General features: G+C 38.1%; 3 protein-coding genes across 4 annotated transcripts in view; 1 reads left to right on the top strand and 2 right to left on the bottom strand.

The window, feature by feature from the left end:
- Nucleotides 1-755: 755 nt before the first annotated feature.
- Nucleotides 756-7,342, bottom strand: LOC107088069 (IQ domain-containing protein C-like). Of its 2 annotated transcripts, XM_015380001.1 has the most exons (6): nucleotides 7,156-7,342; nucleotides 6,855-6,998; nucleotides 3,789-4,074; nucleotides 2,622-2,628; nucleotides 2,402-2,534; nucleotides 759-974 (listed from the first exon to the last, which is right to left on the bottom strand). In XM_015380001.1, the coding sequence occupies exons 1-6, from the start codon at nucleotides 7,195-7,197 to the stop codon at nucleotides 939-941; spliced, it is 648 nt and encodes a 215-aa protein (XP_015235487.1). In that variant the 5' UTR covers nucleotides 7,198-7,342; the 3' UTR covers nucleotides 759-938. The 2 variants fall into 2 exon arrangements, with proteins under 2 accessions (XP_015235488.1, XP_015235487.1); XM_015380002.1 differs by lacking the exon at nucleotides 2,622-2,628 and having other exon boundaries at nucleotides 756-974; nucleotides 2,402-2,523.
- Nucleotides 7,343-7,432: 90 nt separating this feature from the next.
- fancm (Fanconi anemia complementation group M) overlaps nucleotides 7,433-22,186 on the top strand; it is a 51,909-nt gene continuing 37,155 nt past the window's right edge. Inside the window, exons 1-4 of the mRNA XM_015379997.1 lie at nucleotides 7,433-8,243; nucleotides 8,324-8,496; nucleotides 8,719-8,796; nucleotides 8,909-9,067. Coding sequence (XP_015235483.1) covers nucleotides 7,535-8,243; nucleotides 8,324-8,496; nucleotides 8,719-8,796; nucleotides 8,909-9,067 — 1,119 coding nt within the window. The 5' untranslated portion in view covers nucleotides 7,433-7,534. The remainder of the gene's footprint in view (nucleotides 8,244-8,323; nucleotides 8,497-8,718; nucleotides 8,797-8,908; nucleotides 9,068-22,186) is intronic.
- Nucleotides 15,798-22,186, bottom strand: part of LOC107088068 (heme-binding protein 1-like) — a 12,459-nt gene continuing 6,070 nt past the window's right edge. Inside the window, exons 2-5 of the mRNA XM_015380000.1 lie at nucleotides 21,109-21,203; nucleotides 17,762-17,903; nucleotides 17,309-17,492; nucleotides 15,798-17,207 (exon numbers count right to left, since the gene is read on the bottom strand). Coding sequence (XP_015235486.1) covers nucleotides 17,036-17,207; nucleotides 17,309-17,492; nucleotides 17,762-17,903; nucleotides 21,109-21,203 — 593 coding nt within the window. The 3' untranslated portion in view covers nucleotides 15,798-17,035. The remainder of the gene's footprint in view (nucleotides 17,208-17,308; nucleotides 17,493-17,761; nucleotides 17,904-21,108; nucleotides 21,204-22,186) is intronic.

The raw sequence follows: 22,186 nt of genomic DNA, 5'->3' as shown, positions 1-22,186 counted from the left end.
TTTTTATCTGTCTAACCAATCCCAGATAGGTGCAGCTTGTATTTTTGGGTCGAGTCTTGGAGCAGATACACCTCCAACTTAATTAAATGAAAAAAATGACGAAAATGTGACAGAATTTCTCAAGTCTTAATTTAAACAAAAAACATTTATCAACACATTATTTTAAACAATAAAAATGGACAACGAATGTAGGAAATGGTAACGCTTGATCTTCATGTCATCTCAAGACATATATGCTGAATGCACTAAAAAGCATAGAAACAGCAGCCAATAAAGATAGAGAAAAAACACGGCCAAAAGTATTGACCAACTTCTCTACTGGTCTAGCTTCAATAGTTATCCAGAACAGCTGTCAAAACTAAAATGGGACAGGAAACATTTTAATAGAAGCACATTAATTTGTTTGATTTAGACTTGGTTGGTCAGGAAAAAAATAAAAAACTTAAACTAGTACAACCAACTCTAATGGTGAAAATCCATGGCATTTGATTTCAGTAAAGCCAATCCAATGTGGGAACCATTAAAAGCCCAAATGGGGATGTGAACCTTGTTTAACTGATTATCCAAAAAGGAGGAACCTAAAAGAGCATTTTACAGGATAAGACAAATTTTAACAAACAAAAAACAACAAAAAAAAAACATTGAATTAGATCCAGTTTGGGGATATGAGGTTCTGACCCACCATGGAACTGTTTTAATTCAAAGATTTGCTTTAAAACTCAACAAAATATCAATATAAACACTCAGACTTTTATTTGTGGAAAAATATAATTTATTTGTTTTCACAATATCAAAACCATACAAGTCTATCAGTGCAAATATTTCCATATATGACATCATAAATACTACTTACAATAAATTTCAACACAGATGACATTCTAGTGAATCCGGCATCAACAGTCCCACATTGTTACGTCCTGTTCACATTAGGTTAACCATCAGGATACACTCAGTCTGTTCCTCAGGGAAAGGTACTGGAAAGGAGGTGGCATCAGAAGACACATTAAAACTTTGCCTGTGTTATGCAGATATAAACTTATATTAGCAGTAATAAGGAGCTTATCCTTGGTGTTTGGATACAGAGCTAAAGAATGTAATCAAAACCAGGGCCGGCCCAAACATCTATGAGGCCCTAAGCATTATTCGATATCGGGGCCTTCTATTTTTGCCAATGATTTCGTTTGCTGCCATCACTCATCAGATGATCAGATCAAATACACACCCACTATAAACTCATTGCCACTCTGGAGGGCTTTTTTTTTTTGACAGTCTCTTATTTGTAGCATCATAAAAATAATAAATGAACTCCTGTGCAGTTTGTTTACAGTAAAACTATAATGCAAAAATGACCTGTTGCAGAAGGAAAGAAAAGAAAAAAATTTTTTTTAAAAACAAAATGAATAAAACTGTACTAAAAACACAACACAAATCAAATATTCAGTAAAATATCGAGCTCATCTTTGTTCTACATCAATAAGTTTGTCTCAGAGATGTTTACTTTGCTCCCTTCTAGTCTGTGTGTCAGTTTGGCTCAAGGACAAATTACATTTATAAGTATTTTTACATGGTGTCATGTAAAAATACTTTTTTTTTTGCTGCCCTGGGGCAAAAATCTCTTGATTTCTCTCCTTGGAATTTAGCAAAATCCTTCAAGGAGCTTTCTCAAGCTCTTTGAAGATCTTGCTGTATACTTTTGGACACTTTCTTGAAACTGAATTGATACTTTCCTTTACTGGTTGCACTCTTAAACTCATCAAACAAGTGAAACAGAGAAGAAAAATCAAAGTAGCATTGAAATTCTAGCAAAGCACTTTTTACTTCTTCAAAAGTTCTAGGAAAGTATGGTGGAAGTTCTAGGAAAATAATCCATAAATGTTCCAGGAAAGGCATCTCAAGTTCGGGGAAGTTTTTGGAGAGGGGGCCATTAATGAAAATAAAATAAAACTACATGTAAAAAAAAATATTTCAGCATTTACATATAAATCAATCAATGTGAGTCATTTTTTAAAAGATGATTCTAAAATTGGGATGATAATAACTGATGTTATACCAATTTTGTTGCAATTTGTAGTCTTACAGTATCCAGAAAACCCCCCCCCCCCTTTCAACCCTTTAGTGGAAAAATGTTAAAAGGCTGAAGTTTTCCTAAGTTTTTCTTGTGAACTGAAACATAGATATAACTTTTCAGTTCTATTCAATAGATTTTATGAAACATTGACCTTTTAGTTAGGATTCCTGACATCCCTGTTGTTTATCTCCTGAGAAGAAAATGCTGAAACATTTGTATGTTTCAGCATTGACAGTTTTCTGTTTTACAAGGCGGATCCTAGAAATGTTATAAGATGCCAAAATAGAAAATTAGAAAGGCTTTTAGAAACATCACTCCAAGTCAAAGATTTACCTTTTTCCTGCTGTCGATAGCTTGCTGGATCCAGACCAGCTCCATGGTCAGAGTGTTTCTGTGGAGACGCAGAGCTTGTGGAGTACGGGGCACATCCTGTGCCAGGCAGTACTGCTGAAGACCTGAGTCAAGGATCACAAACTCAAAATTACAAAAAGAAAAAAAGCTTTAGTTTATATATATTTATACACTTATTAAATATAAAAACTCTGAGCTCTTTTTCAGGTAGTTGTATTCTGAGTGTCATTTGATTATAAGGGGCACATTTAACAACCGCACAATTACAAGTGATCTACTGCCATGTGATGACAAAGCAGCGGAAATTGAAAACCTAATTTGAGCTGCAGGACAATGGGAAACATGGCAGCAATACAACACTCAGTTAATCTCTAATATTTTATCATCACAATACGGAGATGTCAAGTAACGAAGTACAAATACTTTGTTACTGTACTTAAGTAAACTTTTTAGGTATCTATACTTTACTCCATGACTTATTTTTCCTCTGACTTCTTCTCATTACATTTTCACATAAGAATCTGTATTTTCTATTCTTACATTTTTAAAACAAACGTCACTCGTTACTCTTGGCTTTGGTTTAATGTTTCTAATTATTTATTTCACGTCATGTGCGCCATCCAATGCAGATCATTGGCTCCATCCGCATCTAGTGAAAACTAGTGTCATTGGATGAGTCATAGAACGCAAACACTCATTGGTTAGCTAAAGGAAATCATCAGAAGCAAGCAGGTGTTCTTCAAACTGCAAACGTGAATTGTCTATGCCATGCTACGATGTCGGATTCAGAAAAAGATGTTGAAATGTCTGAAAGGTCGGACACAGGCGAGAGTGTCTCGGGAGATGGAGACCAACAAGACCTCCCTCATCCTATCTCTCCATCTATCTCAAAGAATCTTTCGAAATAGTCGAAAAATTGAGCTTTCAATTTATATAGTGGCATCTGGCTGTTTTTTTTAAATGTTTTTTTATACTTTTATTCTTTAAATAGTTTTTGGAGCACATACTTTTTCACTTTTACGTGAGTAAAGAGGTCAAGTTGATACTTCAATTTTTACCAGAGTGTTTTTAAACTGCAGTATCTATACTTCTACTTAAGTAACAAATGTGTGTACTTCATACACCACCGTCACAATATCAGTTTGTACAATTTCTCTGTCATAAAGGTTGTGTTGTTTTGGCTGTTATGTTCCTAGAGTCAGTTCTCTCTGTTCATTTCACTTAACAAAATTATATTAAAAATTATATTCATCACAACTGACAGAGTTCAATGCTTTTCATTATTTAATGTTTACAGCAAAAACAACTGCAGAAGCCTTTAACTTGGGATTGAATAGACATAAAATACTGTGCATGTTGAACCATGTACCTCTCTGAGGATAAACACCAATGTCCTGCTCGGGGCTGCTCCAGATGGTGGAGGATCTCCCTGTTCTCTTTGTCTCCCCTCCTTCAACCGTCCATCCCTGCTCCTCTACATCCCCTCTCACTGGGATGCTAGAGCAATCCGCGCTTTCTGCTGTTGGCCTCTCTGGCTGGATACAGTGATCCTGTCCCTTTTCAGGTGGGGGATCTGAAATCTGGAGAGTACTGACATCTAGTTCAGGACCTGTTGTCTTGAGTAGACGGCTGGGAGGTTGAAGCCATGATCCACTCTGTCAGTAAATGGAGAAAAGTCTTTTAAACACTTTTTTTTGGCTGAATCTCTTTGAATTGCATCTAAGCAGTCACTATGCTGTTGAGCTGGAAATGCAATTGACTGGAATAGATCTCTATACAGGATTTTTGATAACTTAACCTGGATTATCCACCTCTGAGTACAGGTAAAAAAAAAAAACATATAGTGTGAATTCTAAAAAGATGTAAGTTGTATGAGGAAATAAGAAAAGAGGAAAGAAACTGAGGCTAGTAGCAAGTAAAGAAGAAGCTGTTTTTTGAGGCCAGAGGTTTGGTCCTGATGGACCACACTTCCTGGGAGAGAGAAGAGTCTGTAACTGTGTCCGCTGTGGGAGGGGTCAGCTAAAACTTTCCTGCAGAGCATTACAGCCTAGAGCGGAGTTCGTCAACAGGGGGTCCGCGACCCCTAGGGCTCCACGGAGGTACTTTTTTGATATTCCCCCCTAGAATTTTTTCCACTAATTGAAATGTCTTTAATACACTGTAGTAAACAGATAAATGGAGGCAGAAGATGTCTTTCAGTCATCAATGCACACATTCAGTGACACTCAGTAGCATTTTTAAGCTGGGCACCTTTTCATTCAAAACATCCCATCAATGAGGAATCAGAATCAGAAATACTTTAATAATCCCACAGCGAAATTACTTTTGTGACATGACTTCATCTGTAATAGAGTGACTTTAGGAGCAGTTTGATAGAACACTTTTTTCTGCCATATATATAATTAGGGGGTCCCGGCTCCTTCTCGCCATCAGTTGGGGGGTCATGGCCTGGATAACGTTGAAGACCCCTGGACTAGAGTAGGATTAGCCTACAGCAGAGGTCAGGGATTAGCGGACCGTGGTCTGGATCCGGACCCACCTGCTCGGTAATCCAGACCCAATCTGATTTCAAACATTTATAAATTACTGTATGTTGTGCGACGGCAGTGTCTAATTTCACTTGCGCTGCTTCTCCTATTTGTACAGCGAAGCGCTCCGGTACCAGGCTGCACATGATGCCAATTAGCCAATAAGCTGTGTCAGTCTGGGTTGCTGCTGCTAGCTACTTATAGACACAGCAGGCAAACCTGAAGAAGGAGAAGACAATGAGAAAAAAATGAAAAAAGGTGTGGACTGCTGGTAGAACCGCAGTGAACTGATGAAAGAAAAGTGAAATGGCGTGCCCAAGGATGACCCTGCACATTTTGAGTATGTTTGGCTCAACCTACTGCTGTGAAACAGTATTCTCCACCATGTACATTATCAAAAATTAATATCGATCCAGGCTCAAAATGAGCACCATGATATGTGCTTGAGAATGGCTTAGTCTTCATTCAAACCCAGGTTTAAAGCCTCGCAGGGCAGCCTAAAGCCCACTGCTCTCATTAAGCCAGAAAAAAGAACGAAAAAATGGTCAGTTCAGGTATTTTATAAAAACACTTTAGATTTTAAAATGGAAACATTTCTTTTTTTAAATATTTTTTTATTTAAAAAGTCAGTGTATAACATGGATACATAAAAAACTAATTTTATTTCAGTGTTAAATTCTGTTTAAAGTAACAGAGTATAATAAATTTGTCTCGAGACCTTTACTGGTTGTTTATTTTCTTTATTCGGACCCCGCTGATTTTTAATTGGTTACTCCTGGCCTACAGTAAGAAGAGAAAAGGGGAGAGAATGCAGCCTTGATCGGAGCTGGTGCTGATAATCCTGAAATCAGACACCTGTTTTCTCCTGCTTCCCGTCAGGAAGTCTGTCATTCACCTGCAGGTGGAGTTAGGAGCACTCAGCTAGGAGAGCCTGTCCTGTACGAGGCAGGGATGATGGTGCTGAAAAGGTATTGACAGCTGCAGTGGTCAGTGTTTCTTTCCTTTTTTGTTTCATTAAAGAGTAGCTATGGAAATAAAATTGGAGAACAGATGGTGAACTTGCTTTTGAGGGAGTACGCACTTGATTATTTGAAAATCCCAAGCACCAGAGGCGTAGCTAGAAAATTTTTATAAGGGTGGCCAGGTAATAACCAATGTAGGATGAGGGGTGGCCGAAAGTAGATAGGCACCAAAACCTCACGGTCAGTCTTCACTGTTCCAAAAGGAAAATTCCCAAGCAAAACACCCATATTTTCTAAATAAAGACAAACCATACTTTCCCACAGCCTTTGCTAACAAATAGACAAATATATTCAAACATCCGTGCTTTCTAAATAAAAGGTATAGTGGACAAAATTCTTTCAGGTTTGAGTTTTGGACGAACATCTTTTCCATCGTCATTACTTACCTACTTTTATCAATTATCATTCAGCATAAAATTGATATTTACGAGCACTAATATCAACATAAATTGATTATTTAATATGTTTTTATTAAAATAGTTATTTATGATTTCACTGAAGACTCCTCAACATTTTCTCTTTATACCATAAAACACAAAATCTATTTCTGCTTGAATTCTGTACTTATCATCTTTAATGTTAGTATATTGATGTGCTTAATAATCACAGTGTTTTTGTGTCAAGCAATTGTTAATTATATGAAAAATTTAAATGTTTTGAATATTTCATTTAAGATTATTACTGTTGCCACCATCTGTATTAGAGGAAAATAAATGGTAGGGGTGGCCAATGATTGGCTAAGGGTGGCCATGGCCACCCCTGGCCCCCCATCTAGCTCCGCCCCTGCTTTGAGTAAGGGAAAACTGGATTGAGATATTTCATTTTTTAATTCATTTCAGGCTTTTTAAAAGACACAGGATTCTGGTCCATAGTAAAGTTACTTACCGTGTCTGTAAAGTGTGGGGCGGAGAGGGTCGCATCAGTCCACCTTAAATGGCTCACCCCTCCTTCTATCTCTCTTACGATCTCCTCAAAGTCCTCACGCGCGTGCCGCACTTCGGTTCTCGTGAGGTAACCGCGAGCACGCGCCTACAGAGATTCGATAATACAGTTAGCATCAAAACAGGCTACACCTGCGCTAACAGCTAGCAACGTCTTTAAGGAGCGGGCAACCGCAATAACGACAAAAGTCGATCTTCGGGTAAAGAAAAAAACTTTCAGCTTCACTGGAGTGTGCGTGTGTTACCTGAAAACGTGTGATTATTTCGTCCCATTTGCCTCTGTCCATCGTTATGGAAACATGACAGCAGAGAGCGGGAGGTAACGTAAATTGTAATGCTTATTTCCGGTCTGTATCTTTAACATTAAAAGTTTATGTATATATTACAAAAATGCTCTAGGCGTAGGGGGTTTATAAACTAACAGAAAATAATAATAGTTTCAAAGTTTGTTAAATATGTTAAAAGGCTGAGGTACATTCAAAAAGTGAAACGTGCAGCTGTCATCTGGTTGTTTTATTTTGAAAAACAAGCCGGCGGAAGTAATTTTTTGTTTGTGTTCGGGCTGCGATGCTGCTGCTAGCCACATGGCACTTTTCCTAAAGTTTTGCGCCACGGCTGATAAAGATGAGTGGTGGTTCAAATCAGAGAACTTTGTTCCAGACGTGGGGAGCTTCTGTATCCCAGAACAAAACGGTCCATGCGGGGAAAAATGTTGGAAAGACCTCCGGAGCGAACAGGTCAACCTCAAGCAGCAGCAGCAGAGCTCAGGTAGCTGCAGTAAACCCTCCTCTTCCTCCTCATCAGAAGGCTCCATGGACAGAAATTGGCAGGAATAGCACATATGAAGCAGAGAGACAAGCTGGAGTGGAATACTTCATCTCTGATGATGATGAGGATGATGACTTGATGGTGGTAGCTGTCTATGAAGCTGAGAAGAGTCTCCAGCTTGAGAACGCCAACAGTTTTCATAATAATCATGCAACAGGACAAAACCTAGCTCCTCTTTCTACCCAATCCTGTGGGAGAATATATCCAGATTTCCCAGGCTTTGACAGCTCCTCAGCTGAAGTATGGATCTATCCTACCAACTATCCCATCAGGGATTATCAGCTGAAGATATCAGAGGCTTCCCTGTTTCAGAACACCCTGGTGTGTCTACCAACTGGTTTGGGGAAGACATTCATAGCCTCTGTGGTTATGTACAACTTCTATCGCTGGTATCCAGCAGGAAAGATTGTGTTTATGGCTCCTACCAAACCTCTGGTGGCGCAGCAGATAGAGGCCTGTTATAAAGTAATGGGCATCCCTCAGGAACACATGGCGGAGCTGACAGGTAATGACAGAAACACCACATGGTGCCTATAATCTGGGCTTTAGCTGTTGTTAACATGGTCATCCGTTATGGCTTCACAGGCAGCACTGCAGCGAAGCAGAGGCAGGAGGTGTGGAGGTCCAAACGCGTCTTCTTCCTCACCCCTCAGGTCATGGTGAATGATCTTTCAAGAGACACCTGTCCAGCAAAGCAGATCAAGTGTGTAGTGATTGACGAAGCTCACAAAGCGTTGGGCAACCATGCTTACTGTCAGGTATCCAGCACATTGTTGTTTCCAACTGATTGTGTTCTGCAGCTTTTTTCCTCCATGATGTGTTTATGGTTCTCTGTCAAACCTCTGAGGCGTTTACAGAGCAGTTGATTTACACACTGGTGGAACCAGTCTACCAATATGACGACTTTTGGAAGCAACTGGTTTCAGTATATGGGGCTTAAAACAAATGTTTAATGGTTGTGGTTGTTTTCTCTGTCTCAGGTAATCAAACAGCTGAGCAGCCAGACCCTGCATTTCCGCATCCTGGCTCTCAGTGCCACTCCTGGAGGAGACGCAAAGGTGAGATCAACGCCTCTGTATTTGTAAAATGCCCAGAAGTAGCCTCCACAAACTTTTTCTTTCCGATCTCCCTTTCTTACCTGTCGTTTTCTTTTCTTTTTTTTTTTTACAGTCGGTTCAGTCTGTCATCTCCAATCTACTAATATCACACATTGAGCTGCGTTCAGAGGAGAGCCCGGACATCCAGGCTCATTCCCATCAGCGGAGTGTGGAGAAAGTGGTTGTTCCTCTTGGTGATAAACTGTCGGCTTACCAGGGACGCTACCTTCAGGTAGGCAAATGCAGAGGTGTTTTTATTTTTTCCTACGTCTCAGCGTACATAGGCCAAGCATATTTTCTTATTTTCTGAACTACAGTGAACCCTCGTTTATCGCTTGGGTTACGTTCCAAAAAAACCCCGCGATAGGCAAAATCAGTGAAGTAGAAATATTTATTTTTTGTTTTATTATACAATGAAATACTCCATAAAACATTGAAATCAAGGAACCAAAACTTTTTACAGCCCCAAGCATTTGTTAACAAATAAAAGTACTGTATAAACTGTTTTTTTTTTTTTTTTTTACAAATTACTACTGTACTGTAAAATAATATAGTTATAAATAAATAATGCAGAACACAATGCATGATGCAAATCCGTTAAGCAGCGAGACCGAGAAAAGTGAACCACGTTATAGTGAGGGTTCACTGTATACCATATTCCAATTAGCGTGATAAACCAGACTAAATGTGAGATTAAATGTGTAATTTAGTCTGGCCCGGATGAACGAGACATCAGAAGATGTTTGTGCCTATTGACCAATGCTCTGACCATTGAGGGCAACTGACTGTGATTGTAGCAAGCGCAACAGAAAGTTGGTGGGGAAGTGTAAACTAACCACCTGTCTGTAAAAATGGCGAATACATCCTTCTTAAAAATGAAGAGCGTGGAGCCTCTTCCTGCTAACGTTGCAAGGGAAACCCCAAGTCTAATCCTTCGAACATTGATTCCAAAGCTGAGTCAAATGAGAACTGTTCAATAGTTGTTGCTATCTTCCTTGTGCTTTCTCCAGCGTCGCACAGCTTTGTTGTCACGCCCTGAAAACGCTTTGCATCCAGACATTCAAAACACATCTCTGCGTTGTGATTGGCCCTCCAGCTCTAGGGCCTGGGGCATTGATCGAGGCTAGACCACTTGCAGGCAAAAATTATTTTGGACGCTTGTAGTTGGGGCTAGTTTACTAGGCTAACATTCCAAATTAAAACAGATAATTTTAAATTTTTTATATTGAAATCCTGCAGTGGATGTGATGGACTGTGATCAAAGGGTAGAAGCCAAACATTAAACCCCCACCGTAGATTAGACTTTTAAGTAGTTACACTGCATCATTTATGTATTATGATTATTCAAAACTTTTTTTGTTGCTAAAAAACCCACACACATGCATTTTAGTGAACAATGGAACTTTTTATTTGAGGAAGTTCACAAAAATCTACAGAGATTCAATTTACATTGTGTTTTAATTTTTTCTAATATTGAGAAGTGTGGCTCAAGGTGTTTTTTCCCAGAAATTATAATGTTTTATTAACTATTGCAAGACCAAAAAAAGGTTTTGATCCAAAATGTGTTGAGTTTACAAAACCTATGTGGGTTTATAACACAATGTGTGTAATGAAGCTATACAATGTGAGTTGTACATTTAAAAGATAAGATAACTAAACTTTTGGATAAAATTGTCATTTTATCAATTTTAGAGCCATCATTATCCATAGTAAATAACCAATGATCTTGTTCAACCGATTACTTACTAGGAGAGATTTACATGAAGGTTGGGGGGGCATCTCATGCAGGTAGAGACAACGTGATTCTTTTATGATTTTATTTAACTAATACAGATTTGCTGTCTTGAGCAACAACTTAGACCACGTTTAATATAAAACTCTAATTTTTACAGAAAGACGCTCTGCTGGTGTTTATTTACGCTTCAAAGCATCACCATCATGAGTAGGGTAGAATAAGTTGGATTTAGTGAGCTGTGATCTGTCAGCAGGTTCAGTCGTTCTGTGTGTGATAATCAGTTGTAAAACAAGAATCCAGCAAAAGCCGTCTGTTAGCCTGAACAAAGTCTTTTTTTAATTTTTTAATCTGTGATGGTTGGAAAGTTGTGTTGCATTTCCTTAGTTTGAATCATTTCAGAATTTGTCTCATTCTAGTTGCTGGTAAATATTCTCTTAGACTTTTAGACTTGGACAACTTTTATTGGGATTTTGTGTACACAGAGTTTATACAAAATGCATTTTTTTTCTTTTTGTACAGCTTTGCAGTGAAATGAACATTTCCATTCCATAAAGTGCAGAAGTGATCAGATGTAAACAGTGTGGGAGGAAAATACATGGTGCAAAATGCATTGTTATTAAAGTTCAGAGCATTGCAAGATAAATATATATGGGTCAAATACGCCATAAAGAAAAAAAAGAAAAAATGTTTTTTTGTTTTTTTTTTGTTCTCTTAGGTTTGGTGTTATCAGTGTGATGCAGAGTCTGAGACTTGATTTAGAGTTTTTTTCAACAGTTTAGCTGCCTGATGGCGGGGGGGGGGGAAGCTATTGTAGAACCTGCTGGACATGCATCGGATGCTGCGAAGCCTCTTTCCAAAGGGTAGCAGGGAGAAAAGTCCATGGCGGGGGTGTGAGGGGTCACTGATAATGTTATGGGCTCATCCAAGTCATAGTCATTTCAAAAAAAAAAAAAATTAATAAACAAACCACTGGTCTTTGTTTTCCAGGTTTGAAGACGTTTCTGTTCCCATCCAGGAATCTTTCTCAATTTAAAAATGTCTGGAGTAGAGTTTGAGTTCCAGGCTTATAGAGTAGCCCAAACAAAATCCTTGTTATGGTTTAGAAAACATGAAAATTGAACCGAAAACAGGTCCACCCCTTTGTAAAGGGGAGTCGTTAGTGTCATTACTGGCCTGGCTAAACAGGCGGAATATTTTTACCATTTGCAAACTCAAGCTTTGGTTTGTCAGGTTGAATTTTGCAGAATTTTCAGGTGTTTTGCTGCCACCTTCTGGATGTTTCGGGGCGTTTTTTTGCTTGCATTTGTTGTAAAAGCTCAACATCACATGTCTCTCTTCTGACTGTGTGGTTCTTTCTAGGTCAGTTGATATCAAAAGGATTGATTTTTTTCCCTGAGAGCATCATCCTGTTTGACTCTGTGTTCAAGCTGTTAGTGCTGATTGACTGATTTTTAGGTTATTAACAATGCCTACCTGCTGTCATTTTGTCTTTGCTTACTGTTTTATGTGTTATTTTGTAAATGTGCAGCTATGTTTTTTTCCCCCCCATCAGCTAGCTACTAAATTATAAAGCCGTGAATATAATGTTAAGTCTGCACTTTTTTTTTTTCTCCTTATGTTTTTCAAAGAGAGACTCAGCTCTTTATTTTAAACCTGCTTGTTTACCTGAACTTTTTTGTTGTTGTTGCCAAATAAGGAGATGCCCCAGCAGCCAGATGTGCAGTGAGCATTACTCAGTCAAGCAAAAAGAATTTAATAACAGCAGAAAAATGAAGCAGTCATGCAGGCGTTTTTTTTTTTTTTTTAAGTTTTTGGCCCTCCAGTAAGTGGCCAATTTTAATCACCAGCTTTCATTTTGAGTGTTCTTCTCTCGGTGTGCCTCCCCGCCGTGTTTGATAATGCATGGATGAAGGCATTATAGATGAAAGGAGTTTTTATTCAGTAAACATCTAGGGCAAGAGTTAATTCAGGACAAGATTGAGTAGTTAGAAAACTGCTTGTTAGAGGCTTTTAAAATTAGTTTGATCTTTGATTTTTTTTTTTTGCCTTACAAAATTAAAGCTTAAACCTTAAGTTTAGATATTGAAAGAATGTTTTTATTTTTATTTTCTTTAAAATCTCTTGTTCTTTTGTCAAATGTTTCAGCGGTCAAGTGTGTATGTCGGTAATTTGTCCAATATCACCCTGCAACTAACGATTATTTTGCAGATTAATAATTTTTTTCTTCGATGAATTGATTTATAATCGGTTAGCAAAAGCGTCGTTAAACAAGATTATTTATTAAATTAAACCAGGTGAAACTAAAACATTTTCTCTAGACGAGTTCAGGATAGAGCATATTGATGGGACGAAAACCTTTTTTTCAATCTTAAATGCAAAACTTAATGTGTTTTTTTTTTTTTTTTACAATTTTGATATAATGACTGCTCTAAGTTGGTCTCTCTGTCAATTAAAGGCATATTTTACAGCATCTGTACTCCAGTTAACCGTTAACTGATTACTAAATTAGTGGACGACTATTTCAATAATTGATTAGTCCCATTAATTGTTTCAGCCCTAACTGGAATACATCAGGCGCACCTAAAATCTTTGATAGAAGGAAGCGGATAGAAACACTCCACTTCTATGGAAGCATATTTTATTCCCCTGAGAGAAAAAAAATACATAAATAAAAGATGTTTTTTTCTGAATTAAAGATATCACTTTTTATAAAAATATATAAAAACATGTTTTTCAGACGGCCCTTTCTCTAGCGGTCTTAAACAGTCTGCGGGGTTGGTGTATAAGTAAAGCTCGTGTTATTTTAGTTCGCTCGTCCTTTCATACGTCTCTGCAGGTTATATTGAAGGCAAGTAATGTTCAAGCTTAGCAACACAAAGTCTTAGTTGAATTATTTAATGGCCCACCTATGTGTCCTACATCTATGTTGAATTTCTACATCCTACCAGCATTATGGACTCTGTTAGGATAAATGTAACAGAAACACTGTTGGTGTCCCCCGGTGGGGAAATTCATGCATTAACCTTTTATAATACTTAACAATAGTGGAGATCCCTTTACTCCTGTATTAGGGCTCTAATAATAAACTTTGTATATGCTGAAGAACAGCTTGTTTTAATTTTAATGTAATTTCTTTTAATGATGTGACTCATTATCCGATCTCTTTCTCAGTTAGTCCTAATGTCACTGAAATTATGCCAGCAGGTCACTCTGGGCTTCAAGGTGGAGCTAATGAGGTTTCTGTGATAAGGTTGATCTTAATTAATTTTGCGGTTAATTACCTTTGGGTCAGTTTTGAAGGTAACTTGGATAGAAGTCAGTGTCACGATTTAAAATTCTTGGGGGAAAAAACAAAACATTTCAAACCAAAATATCCAGTTTTTATAGCTGTCGTCTATTTTAAAGGCTTATTAAGCCTGCATGGTACAGTAACTTTGCAACAGTTTAGTTTTATCTTAAAGTACAGTTGGACTTTGCTGCATTTAATCTCTTAAAAAGGAAGCAGCATAGCGACTTATGTTACCAGAGATCCTACACATACGACACCAGTTTGCTCTATACTGGCTTTTCCTTGTAAATATGGAAGGTAGTTTTCTGTACTTTCTGTGCAGATTCTGTATCTGAGTCATATTTGAAGTTATAATTAAAATTCTGTTTAACACAGCGTGTGTGTGTGATTTCCAATGTCATCTTACAAGCGCGCGTATTGTTTATGCTCATCACTAAAACTAAAGGCTCCATTGTTGGAACAAAGCGGTGTCGGACAGAGGAAGCAGGGAGACGTTGGACGGCAAATTTTAAAAGACGGGACACCAGCACAGTTTATTGAACAAACAGAACACAGTAGCACTTGTTGAACTTTCACGGTACATACCAGTCTGCTGCAAACATAAAGAAGCATGAAAACAAAGCTTAAGCAGGCCTTCAAAGGAGAAAAGTAGCTTTTCTTTTCAATTTTGATGCACATTAATGCTACTATAATACACTCTTTGGATGTAGATGCCAATGGGACCGCTGTATATTTTTGCAATACAGCGGCCCTCATCCAATACAGACACAATATCTTACTTTTGCACATCTTTTGATGCATTTTAGAACCACACAATTTATTAAATTGCAGCTTTAATGTGTTTAACATCAGTCCGTAGTCTGTAACGGTTCAGTTACTAGGCATTTAAAACAGTAGATAATGTGTTTGAGCAGATAGCTGGACTTTAAATGTTTTCAGGGCCTCCACCCAACATACTGTAGCTCTTAGGGATAAACCTTATGATAATGAAAGCAGGTAATAAGGAAGTCTGGGTTAATCAGTTGTCACTGCAATATTCAACAATAATTATGCAATGCCATGTTTTCCTTGTATTAATGAGAAAATATTCTCTCCGATCTTTCTTGAGCAAAAATGAAATAGCATTCAGCAAGAGTCCTGCATAGCATTTCATAAACCCCCTCCCCCCTATTCTAGAGGGAAAACCATCACATGGTGATTATTTTGATCTGGTTCACTTCCAGTTAACATCTAGAACAGAACCATCCTCACATTTCTTTAATTGAAACAGAACATCACCAAGTGTAAAACAAGTCAGCTTTCTAATTACAGCAAATACACCTTTATTTTTGTGGCTTAATCTTCTACTTAGCAGCAGTGTTTGCAATAACATTAGTGAACACTTACTGACACTGACAGAGCGGTAAGTAGAAATAGACAAAAAGATACTGTACAGTTATAAATACTTCCGTTTGTGAGTAAACAAGTCCTGGAGCAGGAGGAATGCATCATCTTAGATTACTAGCCAAGACAGAGTGTGGTTCAGGTTTTTGATTGTCATTTAGCAGATTTGTTGTTAGCATTTGGTTTTCTGAAGTGTGATTTCCCTGGAGCTCTACATTCATTTACGAACACAGGAACAGGTTCTGTTTGCAGGCATTTGTTCTCTTTTCCATGTCACCTTCTGTAGCCAATAGTTCCAGTCTGGATTAGGTTTCTTAGATGCTGATGATCATACGACACTAACTTCTAATCTGAGTGATCCAACCAGATCAAGTGGAACCAGATCAAGTGGAAAAAAAATGCCGCTTTAGCACTGGAATCAACTATGACCAAAAAGCAATAAAAATAGTAGGAGCTTAACATCAAAAATGTGGGTGTTTTTTTTTTTTTTTTTTTTTAGTTTAAAAAATGGGAAAAGGATGGAGCTTCGTCATAACAGAAGGTTGTTTTTTTTTAATCCTAAATTTGCAGTGAAGATTCGTTCTTACAGCATTCTGAAACCTTCACAAACAGCTTGTTACAACAACCTGAATAAGTGAAGATGCTATTAAGATATCTGTTTATCAGGTCAGGTTTCCATTCATTGAGGTCATCCAGTAAAAATCTGGATAAATCTGATGGGAGATTCTCTAATCCACAAGATCCTGTCATTCTAAGAGTCACAAACTCTTTTTCTGTTTTTGGTAGAACCAGGTGGGAGCCTGGTGTAGCACCACCTTTAGTTAAGCAATTAATCTAATTTGGTGGAAAAACCAAATTGCCATTCAAAAAATGAAACATAAGCAAGTCATTTTTTTCTTGAAATAGGTGCATTCCCCTTGTTTTGAGCAGGTAAGAGAATTTGTCAACAGAACAAGATCATTTAGGCTCAAAATGAGGGGGAAAAAACAAAAAAAGCAGAATTATAACTTTGATACTTCTCGCTTTTAAATAATATACTTTTAAAATCAGGAAAGACTTTAACAGCAAACTGAGATAAAGATATTCTTAAAATAAATTTGTACTATAATATTCACTTTAATTATTTCTGAGCTGCCTAAACAGAGCAGCTGATGGTGAACTCTTATATTTAAAATCTTTAGTCTCTGTCACAATGCTGGGCCTTGAAGTCCCACATTGTTTATTCCTCTTTAATTCTGTTATATCCTTTAAGGTACATAAATGAGATCATTGAGGAATTTTGTGCCTGAAATAATAAATCTCAGTAGTGGTTGGTATGCTGGTTGATTCAAACCCAACTGCAGCACACAGTTGGGTTCATGGCACAGAAACCAAGCTGCTGATTCTCGGTCATTTTATCGGTCACTGTCCACCTTTAGCCACGTTATATTGGTATATTCCAAAGAGAAAAGTAGCGGTGCTGAAGCCGAAATCACACGACGGTGTAACCAACATGGCTGAATGTTATTATGGCTATGTAACAAACTGCAGGGGTGCAGTGAGGCTGCATGTCCACTGGGGGCACGCTTCTGTTTAAAAAGAAGGAAAGTCTTTAAGGTTCAGACTTTTTTTTCTTTTCGTCTGTTTAAACTGATAAACCTATCGGCTCTGGATTGTGCTAGGCTGGTATTCGTTTCAGGTAGGGATGGTGACTTAAAAGGATGTTGGAACCTGAGGCTGTAGCTGAGCTAGCTGGGGCAGTGTCAAAGGGTCCATGAGGCTTTAGGGTTACTGGTAGGATTAATGCCGCTGGGTCAGCGCCGCTCCAGGAACCAGATTTCATTCTGACGGTTGCTGTGAGCGGGGTTGGTGTAGCCGGCTACGATGAACGAGTCGTTTACGCAAACAGCTGGAGAGTCCAGCAGCTCGGCCATGGCGTTGATTTGATTGATGATGGTCACTTCATTGGTGGGACCACTAAACCCCCTGGTAGATGGAGAAGGTACATCGTAGGGATTAAAAACATGTCGTTATTAGCTATTGGTTAAATAGAGCAGGTTTTCATTTCCTTTTTTCCCTCTACTAACCTTGTGTACACGGTAGTGGCAGGCCAGACCTCGATGGCAATCTCGTTATCATCAGGCTGTGGAGGCTGCGCCTGATGCTCTATGGGAAGGTAGTAGGCTACAGTGACGTCCTGGGAGATCACTGAATGATTTTCATCTGTCCGCACTACCGTCACTATGGGCAGCGTCATACCGAGGTAGTCTCCTAAATGAGAAAACGACAAACTGTGACATTATAGTGTTAGAAACCTTTCAGTCACGGCATGTCAATACGGATGCACCAATTAAATTCAAACTAGCTAAATTCTCCTATGATCTGCTTTGACTAGTAACAAGCACCTCAATGAAATCTAATCTGCTGATTCAGATCAGCAGATTAGATCTTAAAGGAAATCCATGATGGCCTAATCAAAACATCCTGAACAACGGAAGAATAATGAAATGAATCAGAAGCTGCTTTCCGATTGGACTCACCTAAGGAGTTCTGCTGACAGATGTATCTCATTATTCTCATGAAGCCGTAGCAGATGCTCTGTTCGTATGTTTCCTCGTGCAACGTTATACAAGCCCAGTGACCCTTTTCATATTGACGTTTCTCATAAAGCGGTTCTCCACACTGGGAAGGAAAGCACACAAATAGGAAAGATTTGATCACAAACAATCCCTGTTTAATCAAGTCCTAACCTACATTTGTTCTTAAATACAAACCAGTAAAAATTAAGATAAAAAAAATGTGCACAATATGTGCATATAGAACGATTATGATCATTTACTGTTAATTATTTACAAAAATCTTTTTTACTATAAATTTACCGTACAGTCATATACTAAGAAAAAAACATGCTTCTGACAATAAACGGATATTCTATTCTAAAAAAAGACTATAAATATTTATTGCTGACATAAACATTTTCGATAGTTTCCTTCTGTTCATTGTAAAAATTATGGCTTACAGCCAAAGAAAGCTTAAAGTTCAGCCTCTTAGATGATGTGTCTCTGATAGTACAATATGTACGAAACATTGAAAATGTGCTTTTAATCCAGAAATGTTGGCCTTTTAAAAGCATCCAGTAAATGCTCTGTCTGAGCTCCTTCTGCTGGAAGGAAGACACCATGTCCTGCTGCATCGTACAGTGACAGTGGAGAGGAAAACCTTTAACAGGAGGAAACCTCCTTTAAACGGCCATCTGCGATCACCGACTGGCATTCTGAGCAGACAGAGCATACACATAGTAAAGGTGTCCTTTCTATTTGATTTTAATGAATTTCTTAAATTCTTCTCATGTGAGGCAGCTTTGGTGCATTGAATTACATCCAGCTGTTTCATCCCTGGCTCAAGAAAGACACTTCTAATCTTCTCTGTGGTTGTTATCTGAGTTTCACTGTGTTGATTTACCTGAAAGCACCTTTTCTAGCTCATGCTTTCATTCATCTTTAAGTTAACATGCATGGATTCAATAACAACCGCCTTCTTAGCAGTTAAATTTTTTGGCTTATAGGAATTAAAGGATTGTGTGAACTGTTGGCCAGTAAGAAGTTCTTCCCTTGGTTTTGTGGAACATAATATGGTCTATCATGTAATCTAAAGTTGTAGGGAAGTGGCTGTTCCAACCGTTGCACCACTCGGGAATTCTCCCGACTTTACACAAGTGAATAAAGTCAATGTGATTGGTCGTTTATCAAGAGGGCAGGGTTGTTGTGGCGGAAGGTTCGCAAGCAAGTTTTATTGTGCCTGGTTCCTTCGGAAGCATCGTTGCTAACCAGTTAGCAACTTAGTGCTAGTAAGTTCTCAATGGGTCTCGCTGCTTCACGGATTTGCATCATGCATTGTGTTCTGCATTACTTATTTATAACTATATTATTTTACAGTACAGTCCAGTAGTTATTTGTAAAAAAAAACAAAAAAAACAACAACAAACGCTTATACAGTACTTTTATTTGTTAAACAAATGCTTGGGGCTGTAAAAAGTTTTTGTTCCTTGATTTCAATGTTTTATGGAGTATTTCATTTATAATAACACAAAAAAATAAAGGTTTCTACTTCACGGATTTCGCCTATCGCGGGTTTTTTTTGGAACGTAACCCCCGCGATAAACGAGGGTTCACTGTAGTAGCTGCAACATATGAATCAAGATGCTATGACCGAAAAAATGTGATTTACAGATGTCCGTTGATATATGACTGGACGAATTTAGGTGTACAAGCTGACGTATAACTAACTGGCCTGCATAAGATAATAAAAAAACAAAACAAAAAAAACACAGATTTTAAGACAGGAATTTTTTTTTCAGAATTTAGAAATTTTCTAAACTTTTGGACAATATCTTTAGCCTGGGTGCCAGTCCGAACTTAGTCCCGCCCACAAGGTTTGAGTTCGGGGAAGTTCGGTCTGGCTCTGCTCCATAGTAGCGCGAGTATTATCGCCCACTGTCAGGCGATCCAATCAAATTGTCAGGGCGGGCTTTATACGATGATGGACAGATGATCAAGAGTAACGTAATCAACCACGTGACCAAAGCGCGCTTGGGTGACAACAATAATGGCTGCCGCTGGAGAGTTTGGGTGAGTAGATTCTGCTATTAGGTCTGTTCTAGAAGATATCGACAGCAAATTAATTTTAAAAGAGGAACAGAGAAACGCGATCAAGGCTCATCTTCTTATTCTAGGCGTGAAACTGCACGCTTTGATTTTTGTGGACAACAACTATGCCTCGCTTAACATACGTCACGCACTCCGTTGCTCTTATTGGTTGTAGATCTATCCAATTGAGTGCAGAGGCATTTTTTTTCCTGGTTCGTTCGAAACACGCCCCATAATCACAGTTCTGTGGAGCAGTATCAGACTCATATTCTGACTAGAATTGAGTCGGACTACGTCAGGCTACAATATCTTCTGATAAAGAGAACATTTATATACATGTTTAAGCCAGAATGATTTGACATTTAAATAAGATTTCCCTACAACTTAAAAATTATTTCCCTTTTTATACGTTTTTTGTAATACATTTAAATGTTTGTAAAAAAAAAAAAAAAAAAAGAGGTTCTCATAATTTAAAGTATAGATTATTTGAAATTTCATTTCAGAACTTTTTTTTTTTTAGTGTTCTAATTTGTTGGGATGCATTCGAGCTTCAGTCGAGGTTTTCTTGCCGCTACATTACGTCCATTTTGAAAGGCACTGAGGAAGTGATCTAAGAATAGGATGTCACTGTTGGCCTTCGTTCAACCCGAGTCCTCAGCCAAGTTTTAATGAACTAATTAATTCAAGTTAAACCAATTAGCTTTGTTATTTATACACTCCCCTAAGGAGTTTAAAAGGCTTGGGTGGCACGACCATCTCTCTAGAAATAAATATCTCAAATCGGCTACACGTGACCTGGGTGGAGCAATTTTATTTTTTGTGTAGGTCAGAGCTTTTAAATGGACAAAAAGCTTTGTCACCTAGTTTTCCTGTCAGATTAGCATATTTGATTTATTATACATAAACTACAGCTTCAGTTACATTAAGGTGAGGTGCTAAGAAATTCAGAATTTTCATAATTTAAATTACTATACCTACAAAATCATTAAATCTGTCTAATGTGGAAATTTAAAACAAGCTGTATTCTGTTAATTAGACACACTGCTGCCTGCAGAAGACTGAGCTGTCATAGAAACCTTTAATATGCAGGCACAGTTCAGTTCCTATTACTGATATGTCCTCACCTCTTTTAAACTAGGTCACTAATTTAATTACCTAAAGTAGAAAATAACAGCTTGGAAAGAAAGGGTTCTAGAGTCTGAAGATAGATCCAATGTATCCTAGCTAAAATGAAGGGATACCTTCTCTTTTCGCATTAGCAGGGTAAATGGGATGTGCTCTCTTTGACTTCGTCCTTGGTTGTCGCTGCTTAGCTGCTGAATGGGTTCTGCCATATCTGCGGGAAAAGATAAAACATCAAATGAGAAGTTTGAAACAGACCCCAAAACCAACTGTGGTAAACATGCAAACCTTGTCGACAAAAAAGATAAATACAAAACAAACGAGTTATAAGTATGAGTATGTTTTTGTTTTCTCTTAACGCAGTTGTTTGCATGTAGAGGATCTGTTTAGTTCTACATGTAAACTTCCCCGTATTTTTTGCCCTTGCCTCCTGGTGCCTGTTGGCTAGCAGTATTCTTACTTTGAGTAAGATTCTGCCAGTCTGGCCAAACACATGCCAGGACGCCACCAAGATTAATGTTGATAAGAGCCGACAGATTAGGAGAACCGACGCTGCTCAAGGCCTGCCACAGATTGACATAGCTGAGTCTACAGCACAAGTCGGGTTTTTAATAAACTGGAGGATATTTTGGTTTTTCCGTCCTGTCTAACTGATCCAATTTGTACTCAGTCATAGGAATTTAAATGTGCCTCTGGTGTTACTGATATCCACAAAGCAATCACACTGAAGCTTGTTTAATCAGATTCTGTTTGTCAATGTCATGAAGGACAACTGGGTCAGAGGGACCTGTTGTATTTAGATGATCAATTCTCTTTATCAGAGAACCACATTGATGTACATTTTAACAGATTAGAATAGAAATATTCTGCATTGTCACTCAGTGACAGGCGACTCAAATTATGTAGATTCACACAAATTGAGATAAAAAAAAAAGGTAAGTTTACAATGTTGGCACATATGCATGCAGAGAGTAGCAAATAATTAGGATCATCTACAACAATGTGTGTGTATGTCCTGGCATAAAAAACTGACTATTACGGGGGGAAAAATGTGCAAATAACAGCACAGACGTGAATACTGATTGAGTTTGTTGGGAGTGGGGATTGTTCTACAGCAGGGGTCTTCAACGTTTTCAAGGTCAAGGACCCTAAAACTGATGGAGAGATGGAGCGGGGATCCCGTAATTATATATATTG

Source organism: Cyprinodon variegatus, unplaced genomic scaffold, assembly GCF_000732505.1.
Source record: "Cyprinodon variegatus isolate N-32 unplaced genomic scaffold, C_variegatus-1.0 Scaffold205, whole genome shotgun sequence".
NCBI lineage: Eukaryota > Metazoa > Chordata > Actinopteri > Cyprinodontiformes > Cyprinodontidae > Cyprinodon > Cyprinodon variegatus.
The sequence above is the reverse complement of the archived record's forward strand: the minus strand, read 5'-3'. Positions and strand labels throughout refer to the sequence as shown.